The 17,844-nt window shown below is 46.6% G+C and overlaps 1 protein-coding gene across 1 annotated transcript; it reads right to left on the bottom strand.

Annotated features, from left to right (window-relative positions):
- Positions 1–7,127: 7,127 nt before the first annotated feature.
- LOC106891680 (L-threonine 3-dehydrogenase, mitochondrial) lies at positions 7,128–17,535 on the bottom strand. Its single transcript, XM_014948390.1, has 8 exons — positions 17,334–17,535; positions 16,462–16,504; positions 14,971–15,041; positions 14,027–14,176; positions 13,102–13,274; positions 11,928–12,018; positions 10,910–11,179; positions 7,128–10,037 (listed from the first exon to the last, which is right to left on the bottom strand). Exons 1-8 carry the CDS (start codon positions 17,515–17,517, stop codon positions 9,898–9,900), a joined length of 1,122 nt encoding a protein of 373 aa, XP_014803876.1. The 5' UTR covers positions 17,518–17,535; the 3' UTR covers positions 7,128–9,897.
- Between the last annotated feature and the right edge of the window lie 309 nt (positions 17,536–17,844).

Below are 17,844 nucleotides of genomic sequence, written 5' to 3'. Positions count from 1 at the left end.
AGAGACACAGGAGAGATGGAAGAAGATCCTGTAGGGACAAGCAACTGGTTCCTGCATTTCTGCCAAAGGAGGTGGCAGATGGGTGCACTCCAGGGTCATGTCCAAGCCCCAGAAGGTCCAGCCAAGGGTGACCCAATGGTGGCAGGTCACATCCTCCTTCTCCTTGGGTTCCCAGCCTGATGAAGCATTTTTCCTCCTTTGCACAGTGCAACTGTCCTACCCCATCACAACCCTCTTCACCGCGGTGGCTGTAGCTCTGTTGCAATCTCTGGAAAGTCAAAACCCCTCTGATCTTCCCTGGACTCTTGCACAGACACACTGTCTGGATCAGGCCACAGTGTGGCCCCAGGGACCAAGGTACAACCATTCCCATGCAATGTGGACCTTGCTGGCCCAACTCTCCTGCCAAGTGAGGACCCACAGGGGTCACTGGCAGGCATATGTGTCTGGGGATGGGTGGGAAAAGCCATGACCCCTCTTCCAAAGGCTCAGAGTTACCTTGGGCAAATGTCCCAGCCCCTGTTGCCAGGTGGGGAAGCTGGAGGTGGAAAATCTGCTCCTGGCGCTGGTCCTGGGACATGCTGCCAGCAGAGCAAATACCCCCTGGTAGCCATGGGTCATTGGCAGCTCAAACATCTGCTCTGTCATCTGTGGTGTGTCTTGAGAGATACCTCGCTGCTCTTGTGCAATGGTTGGGGCAGTTTTTCCACCCAGCAAGAAGACCACAAGACTGAGGGTCATCTGGATGAAGAAATAAAACTGTTGATGTTTTCTTGGTAGCTCATCACCCAGTCAGCAGAGAAAGCAAACCTCTGGGTACACCCTGTCCTCTCCTTGGTGTCACCATAAAGCTTTGCAAGTCCTCTGCAGTGAATGGAGGAGGCAATATTCACGAGAAGTGCTGAAAGAGGTGGTGCCACAGTGCAAATCAAGGGCTGAACCTTAGCCATTGGGCATGAGGAGCTGATGTCCACAGAGAAGCTTGGTCATGTAGTGTAGATGGGACCACGATGAGTGGCTAGTGAGTTGTTCCAGGCAAGAGCTCAGGTTTTGCCAGAGTCCCCTTTCTACCCACATTCTGGATACTCCAGCAGTAGCAGCTCCTCCAGGGACACTGCTGCATGGTCTGGTGGGGAAACCAGAAGATCAGACATCCTGGGCATGGATGAGCAGGATCTGTACCACGTTGACTCCTCCTTCTGCCCTCAGTAGTGGTAAAGGTGGCTGTTACCTGATTGGGGACTTCTTGTTTGTTGTTATAAATGTCAGATTTCATACCACCTTCAGGTGGGGAAGAGATTGCAAGAGGAACTGGGGTTATTCCCAGCTTCCAAAGCACGTTTGGCTTCATCAGGGCCAGCTGTGACACCTACTCGACCCTGGCACAACTTCAAACCTGCTTAAGCCACACATAACCATGGAAAAAAACCACGCAGATGTGGAAGGAGGAGAGATGACATAAAAAGGAGTAATATGAAGGAAGGGAAGTTGCTCATTTATTGACCTTTCCTTCCTTTGCATTCCCTAAAGGCAAGTGCAACAGGAAAGAGTGTTGAGGGACAAATCTGGCTGGCCATGAAGGGGGTGGACTCAGGCAGAGGAAGGGGACAACCATTTGCAAAATGAACATTATTTCATTATTAGACACTCACATCAATCAGTTGCAAGACACAAATCCATATCAAACCAAGTTTCCTGGTGCTGGAGCTCAATAAACCACCTATTCCATGGAATAAGCATCCTTGGGGTGGTGTTTCTCTGTAACTAAACAGACTTGGACACAATGTGATGAGCTCCCTAAAAGACACTCTACTGAAAAATGTCATTTTAGCAGTTTAGCACAATTTAGGAAAGGTTGGCAAGCCCTATCTGAGCAATAACTGAGAAATTCCTGTATTCTACAAAGGAATGCATGAATAATGCTGTGGCCATATCATGAAAACCTGTGAGTCCACTAAATTAAGCAAGACATAAAAATAAAAACAATGATTATAAATTAAATAGCTATAAAATATTAAAACCCTGCACTTCTTTAAAAGTAATTACAGATTTTTGAGCTCATACAGTTCATATTCATTTTTCAGAAGATTATTTTTTCCTTTAAACTTGTAAGGATTCGAAAGGTAAGGATTGTTTCTCAACCCGGTATGAGGGTCTCGCAGAATCACAAGACTCCAGGAGACAGGGTTTTAAAGAAAATGCACCAAATCTCATGAATCTCAGGCTTCAGACGGGAAGAACCCATTCCCCAGAAGGGGAAGCTGATGGTCAGTGGGCAAACTGGACTTTGCTTTGTCTCCTCTGACACGTCGCTTTCGCAACGGCTCTGCTGCTGATGGGTCTTTACCCTGGCGTTACGGAAAGGCTGGAGAGATGAAGGACCTATTGCACCAGACGGGTAAGGAGAGACCATCCTTGCAGCAATGCTCCTTTCTTGCCAAAAAAAATGATCGGCTCGATGACCGTCCTTGGAGCTGCACACTGATGTCCCCTGCCAAGAACCTCCTCCATTGAGGATTGGTCTAAAGGTCAACCCACCCATCGATCAATGCGCTGTGACCTCACCGCAGGAGGGAAGTTCCTGGGGATGAGTTGATCCTGCCAGGAGCATGGTCCCAGCCCTTTCTTCTGGACAAAGAAGGGGCTGAGAAGGCCCACAGGATCGGGAGCAAAGGCAGAGACAGGCCGAGCAACCAGTGGCAAGGTGGAGGTCATATCTGTTTAAATTTAGAGGGGAAGGGACATACGTTTCAGTTAGAAGAAGATATTTAAGAGCTGCCACATAGAATCATAGAATCCTAGAATGGTTTTGGTTGGAACAGACCTAAAGAACATCTTGTTCTAACCCCCCTGCCCTGGGCAGGGACACCTCCCACCACACCTGGTTGCTCCAAGCCCCATCCAACCCGACCTGGAATTCCTCCAGGGAGCAACCTGGGCCAGGCTCTCACCACCCTCACACCAAACAAGTTCTTCCCCACAGCTCAGCTCCATCTCCCCTCTTGCAGTGTCAAACCCTTCCCCCTCCTCCTAGGGCTCCCCTCCCTCATCCAGAGTCCCTCACCATCTCTCCTGGAGCCCCTTGAGGGACTGGAAGGGGCTCCAAGGTCTCCCCGGAGCCTTCTCTTCTCCAGGCTGACCCCCCCCAACTCTGTCAGCCCCCCCTCCCAGCAGAGGGGCTCCAGCCCTCCCAGCATCTCCGGGGCCTCCTCTGGCCCCGCTCCAACAGCTCCATGTCTCTCCTGTGCTGAGGCCCCAGAGCTGGAGGCAGGGCTCCTGTGTGCACCATCACAGCCATCCCCGTGTGATAGAAATGAAGCAACCAGGAAGGACAGCAACAGTGACATTGCTGCCCAGTGGGTAGATGAGAGCCCAACCCCCCACACACACCCCCTCAGCCCCATGTGCTCAGACACGTGGCGACTTTAGGATCACATACAACTATGGTATGAAGCCAAAAATAGCCTGAAGAGCACTCGTCTGGCTCCAGCCTCCAGCAGAAGGGCAAATGTTTCGTGATGCCAGCTAATGTACACCTCAAATAGAAACAACCTGTCTCCAGGACGTCAGGAAAGCCCTCAAAACCTGGAGTGTCATGAGAGGGGGTGTTGCAAGGTGGGCATCCCAGCCCTTGGAGCAATGCTCCTGCCCTCTGGCTAACCTCTCCCCACCTTGCCAGGGTTGACTTCTCTTCCCTGGAGGAACGCGGAGCTCCTCACAAATGCTACGTTAGACCCTGAGGAGCAAAAGGAAGGGTCTTCCAAAAGCACAGAGTTCATCTCCGGCAACCCTGGTGCTGTCTCACTGAGGGAAGAAGGTTCCTTCTCTTCTGCACCTCTCCCTGGGTGTCTTAAGCAGCCAGGAGGGGACAGCAGCTGCCTCTGTGTGGGCTGAAACAAAGGAATTATCATCTTAGGAATTATTGCAATGGGACCCAGACCCTGGCAGGACTTGCCTTTCTACCCCAAGGCTTGGGTGGTGACCTCTAGGAGGACAGAAAGACTCTTTCTCCAGGCCCTGGTTTCAAATTTATCAGTCTGGGAATTACTAACCCGTTGCCAGAGGTATGTAGCTCAGTATCCACTTCAAAAGCTTGGGGGAAGTTCAACTTCCACCGGCACTGACCCCTTGAGAAGGAGCAGAGCTCCCTCCTTTGAAGCTTTTTGGCCCACCTCTTACACGGGAACAGTGAAGGAAGGACAAAGCCAGTCCCGGACTCCAAGGCAAAGCAGTAAGGAGGAGAAATAAATCTGAGAGTTAAAAGGGAAAAGTTCAGGAGGCTTTTGGTTTTGCTGCATGAATACAATGATTTGCTCCTAAATCTCTGAACAACAGAGTGGGGGGAAAGGGAGAAAAATGCAATAGTTGTTTTCGGAATCATAGAATTGTGGAAAAGACCCTTCAGGTCATTGAGTTCAACCACCAACCCAACACTGACAAACCCACCACTGACCCATGTCCTCAGCACCACGTCTGCCTGGCTTTTAAATCCCTCCAGGGATGGGGACTCCACCACTGCCCTGGCCAGCCTCTTCCAAGGCTTGACAGCACTTTCCATGAAGAAATTTTTCAAAATATCCATCCTAAACCTCCCCTGATGAAACTTGAGGCCATTTCCTCTTGTCCCATCACCTGTTCCTTGGGAGAAGAGACCAACCCCCTCTGGCTACACCCTCCTTTCAAGGAGTCGTAGAGAGCCAGAAGGTCTCCCCTCAGCCTCCTTTTCTCCAGGCTGAACACCCCCAGCTCCCTCAGCCTCTCCTCACAAGACTTGTGCTCCAGACCCCTCACCAGCTCCGTTGCCCTTCTCTGGACACATTCCAGCCCCTCAACTTCCCTCCTGTCATAAGGGGCCCAAAACTGGACACAGCACTCGAGGTGGGGCCTCACCAGTGCCCAGTACAGAGGGATGGTCACTACCCCAGTCCTGCTGGCCACGCCATTACTGATAGAGGCCAGAATGCTGGTGGCCTTCTTGGCCACCTGGGCATGCTGCTGGCTCATATTCAGCCAGGAGTCAACCACCAACCCCAGGTCATTTTCCACCAGCCAGCTTTTGCAGGGCCTGGAGGACCTGAAGGGTAATGGAGATCCTCTCCTCGGCCACAGCAGCTTTGGATGAAGCTCCATCACCCGTAGCACTTCAGGAAGCCAGATTGAGCATGTGTAAACCAGAGTCAAACTAATTATCAAAGAGAAGTAGCTGGAAAGAGCGTGGTGCTGGAACACCCTCACCTGCTCTGTGAGAAACACAATGACTGCGTTAGTCATTAAACCTTGGTCAAGCAGAATGTTTCCTCCAGATGAAGTTCCCATCATTAGAAAGCTGAGGTGTGGGAGGAGGGAAAGGCCTCGTTGAAGCTGAAGGGAGTGTTTATTCAGCAATTAACGAGGCGGGGTGGGCCCCTGGTAAATGATTGGGAGCAGACTCATCCTCACTCAGGTCTGCACAGGCTTCTCCTGGTGACCAACTTCACTGGTTGTGCAACACCTGGAGCCAGGACCTGCACAGCCGCAGAAACGAGGACCCCACAGCCTGAGGTGTGGGAGGAGGGAAAGGCCTCGTTGAAGCTGAAGGGAGTGTTTATTCAGCAATTAACGAGGCGGGGTGGGCCCCTGGTAAATGATTGGGAGCAGACTCATCCTCACTCAGGTCTGCACAGGCTTCTCCTGGTGACCAACTTCACTGGTTGTGCAACACCTGGAGCCAGGACCTGCACAGCCACAGAAATGAGGACCCCACAGCCTTAAAGTCTCAGCATGTGTTTTTTAAAGCCTCTCCCTCAGAAAACCATCGCCCTTTTCTTGCCATTTCAAAGGTGCACGGGAGGAAATGGAGATAGAAACGTGGCCAAAGGCAGAGCGACTGGATTCTCAACCTGAGAAAGGGCTAAGCAATCCAGAAGGGATGGAGGAATATTTAAAATCCAGCACTTTTTGGAAAACTGCTGTCTACAAGGGAGGGGCCTCTTCCAGGGAGGGGATTCTACCCTTCTCGTGAGATCTCCACCCAGTGCTGCCTCCAGCCCTGGGGCTTCAGCACAGGAGAGACATGGAGCTGTTGGAGCGGGGCCAGAGGAGGCCCCGGAGATGCTGGGAGGGCTGGAGCCCCTCTGCTGGGAGGGGGGGCTGAGAGTTGGGACTCCAGCTCTGGGGCCACCACCAGCAGAAGGACATGGAGCTGTTGGAGCGGGGCCAGAGGAGGCCCCGGAGATGCTGGGAGGGCTGGAGCCCCTCTGCTGGGAGGGGGGGCTGAGAGAGTTGGGGGGGGTCAGCCTGGAGAAGAGAAGGCTCCAGGGAGACCTTGGAGCCCCTTCCAGTCCCTCAAGGGGATACAGGAGACAAGGGGAGGGACTGTGGATCAGGGAGGGGAGCCTTAGGAGGAGGCATCTGGATGAGGGAGGGGAGCCCTAGGAGGAGGCAGAATGATTTTAAACTGAAAAAGAGGAGATGGAGCTGAGCTGTGGGGAAGAACTTCTTTGGTGTGAGGGTGGTGAGAGCCTGGCCCAGGTTGCCCAGAGAAGCTGTGGCTGCCCCATCCCTGGAGGGGTTCAAGGCCAGGTTGGAGGGGCTTGGAGCAACCTGGTCTGGTGGGAGGTGTCCCTGCCCAGGGCAGGGGGTGGCACTGGATGGGCTTTAAGGTCCCTTCCAACCCAAACCATTTTCCAACACCTGCCCAATGACTCCCTGAAGATTAGAAGGGGCAACCACCCTGTACCTGCCTTGGAGCAACCCTCAGCATCCTCCATGGAGCAACCCTCAGCATCCTCCATCACTGCCCTCGGGTGCTCTAAACAAAGACGACAAAACAAGGATAGGTCTGCATAGGATTTTATTAAGGTAGGCATCATCCACAACTTACAATATTTGAAAAAATATTCTTAAGAACTTCTTTTTTTTTTTTTTTTTTTTTTTCCTGAATAGGTAATTGAACAGCTACAGCGCTCAAGTGTCATGAGAGAAGTCTCTGCCCAGAAGTCAGACTTCATACTGGTAGCAAAAGTGAAAAGACATTTTGTACCACATCAAATTGGCTGAATACAGGAAATTCTGTAGCACAGTTACAACGGAAATTAATGAGGAAGAGATGGAAAAATAATAACAATAATAATAATAATACTACACGTTTTTTTTTTTTTTTTTCCTGAATAGGTAATTGAACAGCTACAGCGCTCAAGTGTCATGAGAGAAGTCTCTGCCCAGAAGTCAGACTTCATACTGGTAGCAAAAGTGAAAAGACATTTTGTACCACATCAAATTGGCTGAATACAGGAAATTCTGTAGCACAGTTACAACGGAAATTAATGAGGAAGAGATGGAAAAATAATAACAATAATAATAATAATACTACACATATCATTGGTCACGGGTCGAAAACCAGCATTTCAAACAGGCCTCAGACCATCTAGACATCTCAAATCACATTCCCTATCGCCACCTTGTTACCTCCAAACAGCTCTCTATTGCCATATGATTTCTTTCAGATTTTGCAAAATGGAAATTTCCTAAATGAAGTCAGCAATTTTTGGCTCAACGGAACCAAAAAAACCTCCCAACTTTGCTCAAAATGCCGTAGGTTTGAATTTCACCTTCGCTGCAGCACCTTATCCAAAGCTTCTGTGCAATATCACCACCACAGATGGTGTGTTTCAGGAAAAAAAATAGAACGTTTTTGCTCTTCACTCGTTAATGAACAAAGGTGAGGGGAGTAAATCCCACAACATCGAGCAAAGAAATGGAGTGAGACCCATCAACAGCTCTTTATTTTAGACATCTCGTGGGACGGAGGCAACGAGGAGCCCCTGGGGTCTGAATGAAGAGAAACTGGAATGGACAAGATATTTCAGCCTGTGTTAAAGCCCTTGACCTGAGGGCTCAGGGTAACAGTTTACTTGGAAATAACCCTGGTTTTTGGGAGGGCAGAGAACAAAACCCGAGCCCATCTTTCCTTGGAGGCTCTGAATCGAGGACCAACTTTACTGGCCCATTGGGCCAAATATTACACTTGAACAACGCAGTAGTTACAACAGCGGCCAAACTTTAAAAACTTGTCTTTTCAGCAACGTAAACAATATATATATATATAAAAAAAAAATAAATGTTTCAATAATTTCAGTAACAGGCCAGAACCTTAGAGGTTTTTGAGCTTAAATACCTGGGAAAGGCATACTTTGCCAAGGGATGAAACAACAAGATACGTACAAAACCAAGAGACGCAAGTTGAACAAATGTTTAAAAGAACTGGGTTTCACCCCAGAATCTTCCATCTGAAGGTTATTTTCGTGAGAAAACCTGTTCCCTGCAGCACAGAGACAGAAATCTGGTCGTGGCAGTTACCCACTTCCCGAGGAAACGCCGCAGGGTGACAGAGAGAGAAACAGACTGGCAACTACGGAAGCGTGAGCACAGAAAACAGAGCAAACAAGCTATAGGCAAAGAAAAAAAAATAATAATACTCGAACATGTTTAGCTACACGTGTTATTGGAGTATACCAGACACAAAAAATAAAGATGGAGAGCTTCATCTAGGGAATTTCCAGTCATTTTGAAAATGAAAAGATATTTTTTTCTTTGAAAAAAAAATAAAATCCAAGTTCCCAGATGCTGTTTCTCAAGGTATTCTCTAGCTAGAGCAGCCGATGGCTCAGATTCACATCCACAGAAACTGCTATTTTACCTAAAATGGCTTTCCTGTCCCTCCAGTTTGTCACTCCTCAAAGTCTCCTAAGTAGCTTTTGAGCTCTTCCTCGCACGCATCTACTAAGGCTCCCTTGTTAATCCCAGAATCTCCTGTGCATGAAACTCAACGAGCAGAACAGCCTTTAAACTGTAGCTAGAAGATGGGTTTCAGCTTCGGGATCCCTCTCTAAAGAATAAAAAAGCACATGAGAGAGTTACAGGCAAACAGCATCTACAAATACAGTGGAAAATGCAGTGAAAGTGAACAGATTTCAAAGGCTGACTTGACTCTACCACCAGGCTCCATCATCAGCCTCACCTTTAAGACTCTCTCCAGGCAGGATGTTATCGTGCCAGCACAGCAAAGTGGTGCTGATGAACAATAAACCCACACCTGGGCATCACTTTCTCCAAATACACCCCAGATTCTCACACACGTAACAGCCCTTCACGTTTGGGATCTACCTCCGAGGTTTAACTGAAGCACTTTCAAAGAGCAGGACAAAGCTCAGCTTGTAAACCCTGCTGTTTTTTTGGTTTTTTTTAAAGCATAATGAGAATTCAAGTCCTATTTCTCTTCACATTTATGAGCATTATAAGAATAACGCTATATAATATGCCCTATGTATAGAAAAGTGTATGCTTATACAGCACTATATATATATATATAAATAGGAACTATCGACCAAAGTTTGATTTCAAACTAGAATTGCAACGACCCCTGCAATTTGGAAAACATGGAGTAGCTCTTTCTGATCTCTCTCTTGTCAGCAAAGAGGAGAAATGATCAATATCTTACTACCATCTACCATCCTCTACCAGGAAAACCAAACACCTACCATTAACTTTTTGGGATTTGCCCCCAAACACCAGGTCTGACAATGTTGCCCCAGGTTATCTGCCAAAGAAAAGGCAGGTGGCAGGAATGACAGGAGAGTCGTCAGCCAGGAATAAGTGCCTTTTTGTTTTGTTTTCTAGCTGCTTAAGTGTGAAAATTCAAGGATTTTGTGTTTTGTCATCAGTGCTGTGCTCAGAGACAGTACCGAATGATGTTGTTTATCTAAAAGTACATTCCAGCTACAGTATTTCTGCCCAACTCTGTCGCTACTTAAGAAAAAATTAATAATTGACATGCTCTAAGACTCGGAAAATTAGAAACTAATTTAGCCATTTCTTCCTGGTCCTCTGTGGAAATCTGGAAACGTCTTACAAAGTATTTCAGTTAGCTTGAGCAATCCTGGAGTCGGACCCAAGGAAGCTAAACATCGTAGTCACCAACTCAGGGAGATCATAATCGTGTTTCCAGCCCCAATCCCTCCGGGCATTGCTATCATCAAAGTTCATGGGCCAGCTGTCAGCTGCGGTGGAAAGAAAGAAGAAAGATGGAGCATGAGGTTTAAGAAAAAGTTCTTTAAGATGTATCATCATCAGTTCAAGTATTAAAGCTGGTTTTCAAACCGTAAGACTTGAACCATACGTGAATAATTTGCAAGTGTCTAAAAAGAAAAGAAACTGTTTTGCCCTCAAGAATGGTTTGGGTTGGAAGGGACCTCAAAGATCATCCAGTTCCAACCCCCTGCCCTGGGCAGGGACATCTCCCACCAGACCAGGTTGCTCCAAGCCCCCTCCAACCTGGTCTTGAACCCCTCCAGGGATGGGGCAGCCACAGCTTCTCTGGGCAACCTGTTCCAGTGTCTCACCACCCTCACACCAAACAAGTTCTTCCCTCTATCTCATCTCAATCTCCCCTCCTTCAGTTTAAAACCTTTCTTATATCTCATCTCAATCTCCCCTCCTCCAGTTTAAAACCATTCTGCCTCATCCTATGGCTCCCCTCCCTGATTAAGAGTCCCTCCCCATCTCTCCTGGAGCCCCCCTTCTTGAGGGACTGGAAGGGGCTCCAAGGTCTCCCCAGAGCCTTCTCTTCTCCAAGCTGACTCCCTCAACTCTCTCAGCCCCCCCTCCCAGCAGAGGGGCTCCAGCCCTCCCAGCATCTCCAGGGTCTCCACTGGCCCCGCTCCCACAGCTCCATGTCTCTCCTGTGCTGACCAACTCTCTCAGCCCCCCCTCCCAGCAGAGGGGCTCCAGCCCTCCCAGCATCTCTGGGGCCTCCTCTGGCCCCGCTCCAACAGCTCCATGTCTCTCCTGTGCTGAGGCCCCAACCACACCACACAGCTTGTTGTCATCAACAATCTAATGTTTTTTTCTTACCAAAAATGTTGATACTAACCTATGGCCTGCCTGACTTTGTCCACGTTGTAGGTGACCTGGAGTTCAGGAACATGCTTCTGCACCTCTTGCGCCAGCTCTTCGGGAGTGAAGCTCATGGCGCTGATGTTGTAGGTCCTCATGCTCAGCGCCTCCGCAGGGGCCTCCATCACCTCCAGAGTGGCTTTCAGACAGTCATCAATGTACATCATGGGCAGACGAGTGTCCGGCTTTAGGTTGCACTGAAATTTGCCAGTCTTTATGGCATCGTGAAAAATCTGGACAGCGTAATCTGTAGAAAAGAACAACGGATGCGTGTACTCGTCTGCCTCAAGTTGTTGTTCATGTCATGACAGTCAACAATCCTCAGACCACTCCCAAAGTCTCCTGTCTAAAGACCAGCAGCAGAAATGGATGTCCCTGCCCAGGGCTGGGGGGTTACAACTCGATGATCTTTAAGGTCACTTCCAACCAAAACCATACTATGATTCTATGAACTGTGTGCCAATCACATTGTACAGCAGAAGTTTAAGTCACTCTGAACTACCCTGAGGCTACTCTAGCATTTATACATTGCAGCAAGACAGCAGAATTTAAAATATTTTTGAAGGAAATGGTCTAAATGAGTGTAATTAATCCAAAGTCTCTCAGATATGTTTAAATGTAAAGGCTACGGAATTATGCCGTAGGCTGGACAAAAGTATTGGTGTAACATTGTTGAAACAGCAGCTCTATAATGATGTTCTACAGAGATTAAATTACTGCAAACACCTTAAAAATTACTGTATTGGCTTATGGTGTTGTTAGTCTTTCCTGCAAGACTGAGAAACATGTTGAAGCCACTCACCAGTCGTTCCCCCACCGTACGGAATTATGCCGTAGGCTGGACAAAAGTATTGGTGTAACATTGTTGAAACAGCAGCTCTACACTGATGTTCTACAGAGATTAAATTACTGCAAACACCTTAAAAATGACTGTATTGGCTTATGGTGTTGCTAGTCTTTCCTGAAAGACTGAGAAATACGTGGAAGCCACTCACCAGTTGTTCCCCCACCAGGCTGAGAGTCAGCAGATATAATTCCTGGATACCTCAGGCAGCGGAAGTCTAAGCCGTACCGGTAATGGTAGTACTAGGGAGGGAGGAGAGAAACACAGCTTTAGGCATCAATACCAGGCCACAAAACTCACTGATTTCACAGCAAAATACGTGCCACAGGATGAGCCTCCATTCTGCGACCATACCCTGACAGGGATGAAAGAAAAGGAACTGCTCTCTGCTAGTTTTCTTCTACATCAATAGGGGTTTCTTCTTCATTGGGATGTAGGGTCTAGATATAACGTTTATGTTTCTAAAAAAAGCTACAAAGCCAAGAGAGAAGTTGTGCACGTACAGACTCCCATGACTTGGACTTTAGAGTCTTTTTTTTTGAGGGACAGGGGGCCAAAGCCATCAATGCCCAGCAGGCTTTTGCAAGGCTTTGTACACCATCGTTTATGCAACACCATTCATACCAGGAGATGATGTAGAGAGGCCAAAGCCAAATGAACCAGGGAAAGAAACGATATTGAAAGCTACATGTTTGCCAGCTTCCAATTCTTTGTATTTTTTCCAACAAAATTCAAAAGATAACCTCGTAACCCAGTTGAGTAACCTGGTCTAGTGGGTGGTGTCTCTGCCCAGGGCAGGAGGATTGGAACTCGATGATCTTTAATGTCTCTTCTCAGCTAAATCATTCTATGATTCAATGATATTTGTCCCTCAGAGCTGTCTCTGACTACTAGAATCATAGAATTGCCCAGGCCAGAAGGGACCTCCAAAGGCCATCTAGTCCGACCCCCCCGCAGTCAGCAGGGACACCCCCAACTAGACCAGGTTGCCCAGGGCCTCGTTGAGCCTCACCTTGAATATCTCCAGGGATGGGGCCTCAACCACCTCCCTGGGCAACCTGTTCCAGTGCTCCACCACCCTCACAGTGAAGAACCCTCTCCTCATCTCCAGTCTAAATCTGTTCCCCTCCAGCTTGAAGCCATTGCCCCTCGTCCTGTCACTGCAGGCCTTTCTAAACAGGTTCTCCCCAGCCTTACTGGGGAGAAAGCCTGAAGCCTGAAGGAAGGAAAGAATGGGGAAAAGAACACCACAGTGAAGAATCTTACAAAAGTAATGAAGTTCTCCCAGAACTTTCATGAAATAAAGAAAATAAAACAATTCTCACTTCTCCCATGAGCTCAGCGTGAACCTTGGAGACTCCATAGATGGTCCTTGGTCTCTGAATGCAGAGATCAGGAGTCGGATCTCGAGGTGAGGTGGGTCCAAAGGCTCCAATAGTGCTCGGGACAAAGAGTCTCAAATTATGCTCAGCTGCAATATCCAGGACGTTGTGTAAACCTGGAAGAAACCACAGGATTTATTAGAACATACACTGGGCTTTCTCAAGCCTCTGTAGGGAGCCAGGAATTTGACACCCATGTCACATACCAGTAATATTTACAGCTCTGGCCAAAGGGACGTTTGCTTCTCCAACAGCACTGAGCAAAGCACTGTAGTGGAAGAGCCAAGTTATCCGATTATTCACCACTATCTCACGTAAATTCTTGTAGTCCAAGATATCTGCGTAGATAAAAGGACCTAGAAGAAACACAACGAGCAGGAAATTGATCACCAAGAAGAAGGGATGTAAAGAAAAGTTCTACGTGAAACTCAAATTGCTGCTTCTTGATCATAGAATCACAGAATGATATTGGGTTGGAGGGGATCTCTGGAGATCATCTAGTACAACTTCCCTGCCAAAGCAGGTCCACCTGGTTGCACAGGAACATGTCCATACCCCTGCTCAGGATTTCACCTAACAGCAGTGGTCAATAAATTAGTAAATCAGCAGGAGAAATGGAGGGAAACTGCTACCTCTACCTCAACAGACTGATGCAAGAACTCCTGTTTTATCCAGTCAGTCGGATCTCGAGGTGAGGTGGGTCCAAAGGCTCCAATAGTGCTCGGGACAAAGAGTCTCAAATTATGCTCAGCTGCAATATCCAGGACGTTGTGTAAACCTGGAAGAAACCACAGGATTTATTAGAACATACACTGGGCTTTCTCAAGCCTCTGTAGGGAGCCAGGAATTTGACACCCATGTCACATACCAGTAATATTTACAGCTCTGGCCAAAGGGACGTTTGCTTCTCCAACAGCACTGAGCAAAGCACTATAGTGGAAGAGCCAAGTTATCCGATTATTCACCACTATCTCACGTAAATTCTTGTAGTCCAAGATATCTGCGTAGATAAAAGGACCTAGAAGAAACACAACGAGCAGGAAATTGATCACCAAGAAGAAGGGATGTAAAGAAAAGTTCTACGTGAAACTCAAATTGCTGCTTCTTGATCATAGAATCACAGAATGATATTGGGTTGGAGGGGATCTCTGGAGATCATCTAGTACAACTTCCCTGCCAAAGCAGGTCCACCTGGTTGCACAGGAACATGTCCATACCCCTGCTCAGGATTTCACCTAACAGCAGTGGTCAATAAATTAGTAAATCAGCAGGAGAAATGAAGGGAAACTGCTACCTCTACCTCAACAGACTGATGCAAAAACTCCTGTTTTATCCAGTCAACAGCATGGAAACAGGGAACATCTAATACACACTATTCAAACATCTAAATACATCACTAAATAGTAACAATGAAGAAAACTTTATGCAAGTTTCTAATGAAAATCAAAGAATCCAGACCACTCTATATCCTCGTTATAAAAGTTGCCTGAGCATAGAAAAACAAAGAAAAAAATTTTCAACTTGTTCCCTCCAAAAGAATAAACGCATCTTTTTTTACAGCAGAAGCACAACCACCAAGCTCAATTTGACTCAAATAAAATGCAAAGAAAAATATATTTGGAAAGAGGGAGTAACTGACAGAAGAAATCAATGTCTTGGCAAGATTTCAAAGCAGGAAGGCATTATCCAGAATTTTCAAACAGCAACTTGTTCAGTTTAATCCACACATCATTTAGACTTTGGTAATCAGTCTATCAACACCAGAAGTAAAAATCAAGACTTTTATTTCCATATTCTCCCCCAGACACTTACCACTGTAAAAAACACTATCTGCAGGCTTTCTAATGTCAGACAAGATCACATTGTTCTTTCCAAAGCGTTTCCTGTATAAAAATACCCACACAGTACAGTGAGTCCACAGCCTTCAAGATAATTCTTAAGTTGTTATGCTGCTATTTTGTTGAGTAGGAGCAATATCAGAACAGTAATTTCCACAATGAAATCAGTTACTGCACTACAAAAAACCCCACTGATCCCTTAAGGCTCAATATAACATCTTAGAAAATTATTAAACTACTTCTAGTAGCAGTGAAAGACTACATAAGGAGAGAGGAATATTTCAGAAAATGAAAATACATTGATAAGACCAACCTTCCCACCCTCTTCTGGCTGAAACTTTAACCCAGAGATAATCTACTCCCCTGCTCACAACAAAAAGCCACTGGTCTTGCTGTAACTGCAGCTGCTTTGATATCAAAGTAAATACAACTGGGTCATCTCTGCCTTGTGCTTTTCTAATCAGCACAAGGCTATCACAGAGAACAAGCCTGATGGCACCGGAGTACATTCCAACCTTCCAGTATTTGGATGATTTTCAAATATATCACAGAAATGGTAAAGAACATTCAAACTGTACCACAGTGTTGAATTCAGTGAGTCTGCTCACTTTTGGTCAGTCTAAAACCTCTGCAACAAACACTGTCTCTGTGCAAACGATGCTCTGGAGCTGAGTATCATTGGACAGTGATATGGACCAGGGAGAGCTCTCAGAGTATTTTACATTTCTTGAAAAGACACCATGAAAAAAAAATAAGGTAAGTGTGCATGGGGGAATGGGTATGGGGGAACAGAAAGAGCCAGAAAAAAAATGTATTTTCAATTTTACTCCTTTTGTTCCATCTGTTCATCTTTCACCAAATCATAAAAACTTCAGGATCTTCTATCCTAGTCTTTATTTTTGTTTGCACTTTAGTAAAGAGGGCACCTTATTCCTGAAGTTACTCAACTGAAATTCTCAGAAAGAGAAAAGTCAGCAGTTGCAGAGCCCAACAGCTGGGTAGTTAACAAAGGATGACATATTTTTTCAAGTGGATGTTTGCACTATTTTCTCTTCTGCAGTACCTGCATAAAATCACAGCCTTTGTCTCTCTAGTGAGCACTCAAATCCAGCCCTATTCAGCAAGACCAAAAAAGAGACAAGGAGAACTGACCACCCTGTGAGGACTCAGATTCTGAATACTTCCATTTAACTAGAAGCAAATTGAACTCAGCAGCTTGTCTCTTAGACAAAATTATGTTATTTTGGGCATCGTGACCAATGTACACACAGAAAATACGTCAGTAAACCTAAACCAAGCACTGGAGTAAAAAATAAAATAAAAAGACCCAAAGGCAAAAAAACCAGAATCTGCAGTTGTACATAAGATTATTTTTTTTTTTAAAACAACCTTCCTGAAAATTAGTGCTTTTAAAAGCTAAAGCTTGAATACCCCACTAATATCAAGTCAAAGAATCATGACGTACCTCAGAAGCTTCGCAAGTCCTACTCCAAGCTGGCCCAGACCACCTAAAGAGAAGCACACAAAAATCAGAGGAAAAGTGGTATCAAAATACAGATTTTGCATATTTTATGTATCCCATCAGAACTTGTTAGGCCCCGGTCTGAGAACTGAGTACTATTTTTCTCAGCAAGCCTGAGAGCTTCTACATTTTTCCCAAAATAAAAACAATGAATTGGTTTTAGTAGATTTATGGAAAAAAAATGAGTAGGAAAGTTCACATGGGACTCTGATCTTATCACCGTAAGGGAAAGATCATCACAATTCCAGAATCTATTGGCGACAAAGCTGGTGAGGGGTCTGGAGAATAAGTCTTATGAGGAGAGGCTGAGGGAGCTGGGGTTATTCAGCCTGGAGAAGAGGAGGCTGAGGGGAGACCTTATTGCTCTCTACAACTGCCTGAAAGGAGGGTGTAGAGAGGTGGGGGTTGGTCTCTTCTCTCAAGTCACAGGTGACAGGACAAGAGGAAATGGCCTCAAGTTGCGCCAGGGGAGGTTCAGGCTGGATATTAGGAAAAATTTTTTCACTGAAAGGGTTCTCAGCCATTGGAATGGGCTGCCCAGGGAGGTGGTTGAGGCACCATCCCTGGAGGTGTTCAAAAGACAGGTTGATGAAGTGCTGGGAGGTATGGTTTAGTGATGATGCTCCTTGTTTGTTGTGTGGGTGTCTATTTTTGTCAGTTGGGTTGACGGTTGGACAAGATGATCTTTAAGGTCCCTTCCAACCTAGAAGATTCTGTGATTCTGTGATTTTTGCCTCCAGAACTCTGCTCAGCAGGGAGGGAGGAGGGGATTGGGGGACTCAGAGCAGGAATACAGTTATGCCAGGAATGCTGACCTGTAATTAGCACCCGAGGATGATCAGACTCGGCAAAAGAAACCGAGTGAAAGCTGGCATCAGAGGCCACCTGGCGGGGTGAGACTCCGATGCATCGAACGGGCACGATGGAAATCCCACATCCACAACCAGAGCTCTGTAGCAGCTGGCTGACAGCTCTGCTGACGTTTCTGACGATTGGCATCTTCCTCTTTCAAATAAACTGCAAGAACAGGAGAGAAAAAAAGGAGTCACAAATTACGCAACCGCCTTAAACGCTTTAAACACTCCCTTAGAAAACTCTGAAGGGTTTCAGAGAGGTTTGATGCCATCCAAGTCCTAGCTGACGTGCCAAATGAGAGCCACGTCTACTAGAAACAGCCCGTGAAGTAACATGAATAGGGGTAATGTATTCACCAGAGTCAGCTCAATACCCACAGCCCCAGCACAGTCCGGAATAATGCACAGTGAGAATCTAGTTCAAGCTTAAACCTTTCTAAAAGTCACTAAAAGCGAAGATTTCAAGCACAAA

The sequence above is a fragment of the Calidris pugnax genome, unplaced genomic scaffold (assembly GCF_001431845.1).
Source record: "Calidris pugnax isolate Ruff unplaced genomic scaffold, ASM143184v1 scaffold140, whole genome shotgun sequence".
In the NCBI taxonomy this organism is placed as follows: domain Eukaryota; kingdom Metazoa; phylum Chordata; class Aves; order Charadriiformes; family Scolopacidae; genus Calidris; species Calidris pugnax.
Note: the sequence above shows the minus strand (reverse complement) of the source record. Positions and strands in the feature narration are given on the sequence as shown.

What these genes read in the sequence shown, in the direction of transcription:
- LOC106891680 (XM_014948390.1), bottom strand. Translation starts at nt 17,517, where the DNA reads ATGCCAATCGTCAGAAACGTCAGCAGAGCTGTCAGCCAGCTGCTACAG. An exon ending in CAGAGCTGTAAATATTACTG is followed by an intron (nt 13,275 to 14,026) that starts GTATGTGACATG and finishes GGTTTCTTCCAG; the next exon opens with GTTTACACAACGTCCTGGAT. An exon ending in GCCTGGTGGGGGAACAACTG is followed by an intron (nt 11,180 to 11,927) that starts GTGAGTGGCTTC and finishes TCTTTTCTACAG; the next exon opens with ATTACGCTGTCCAGATTTTT.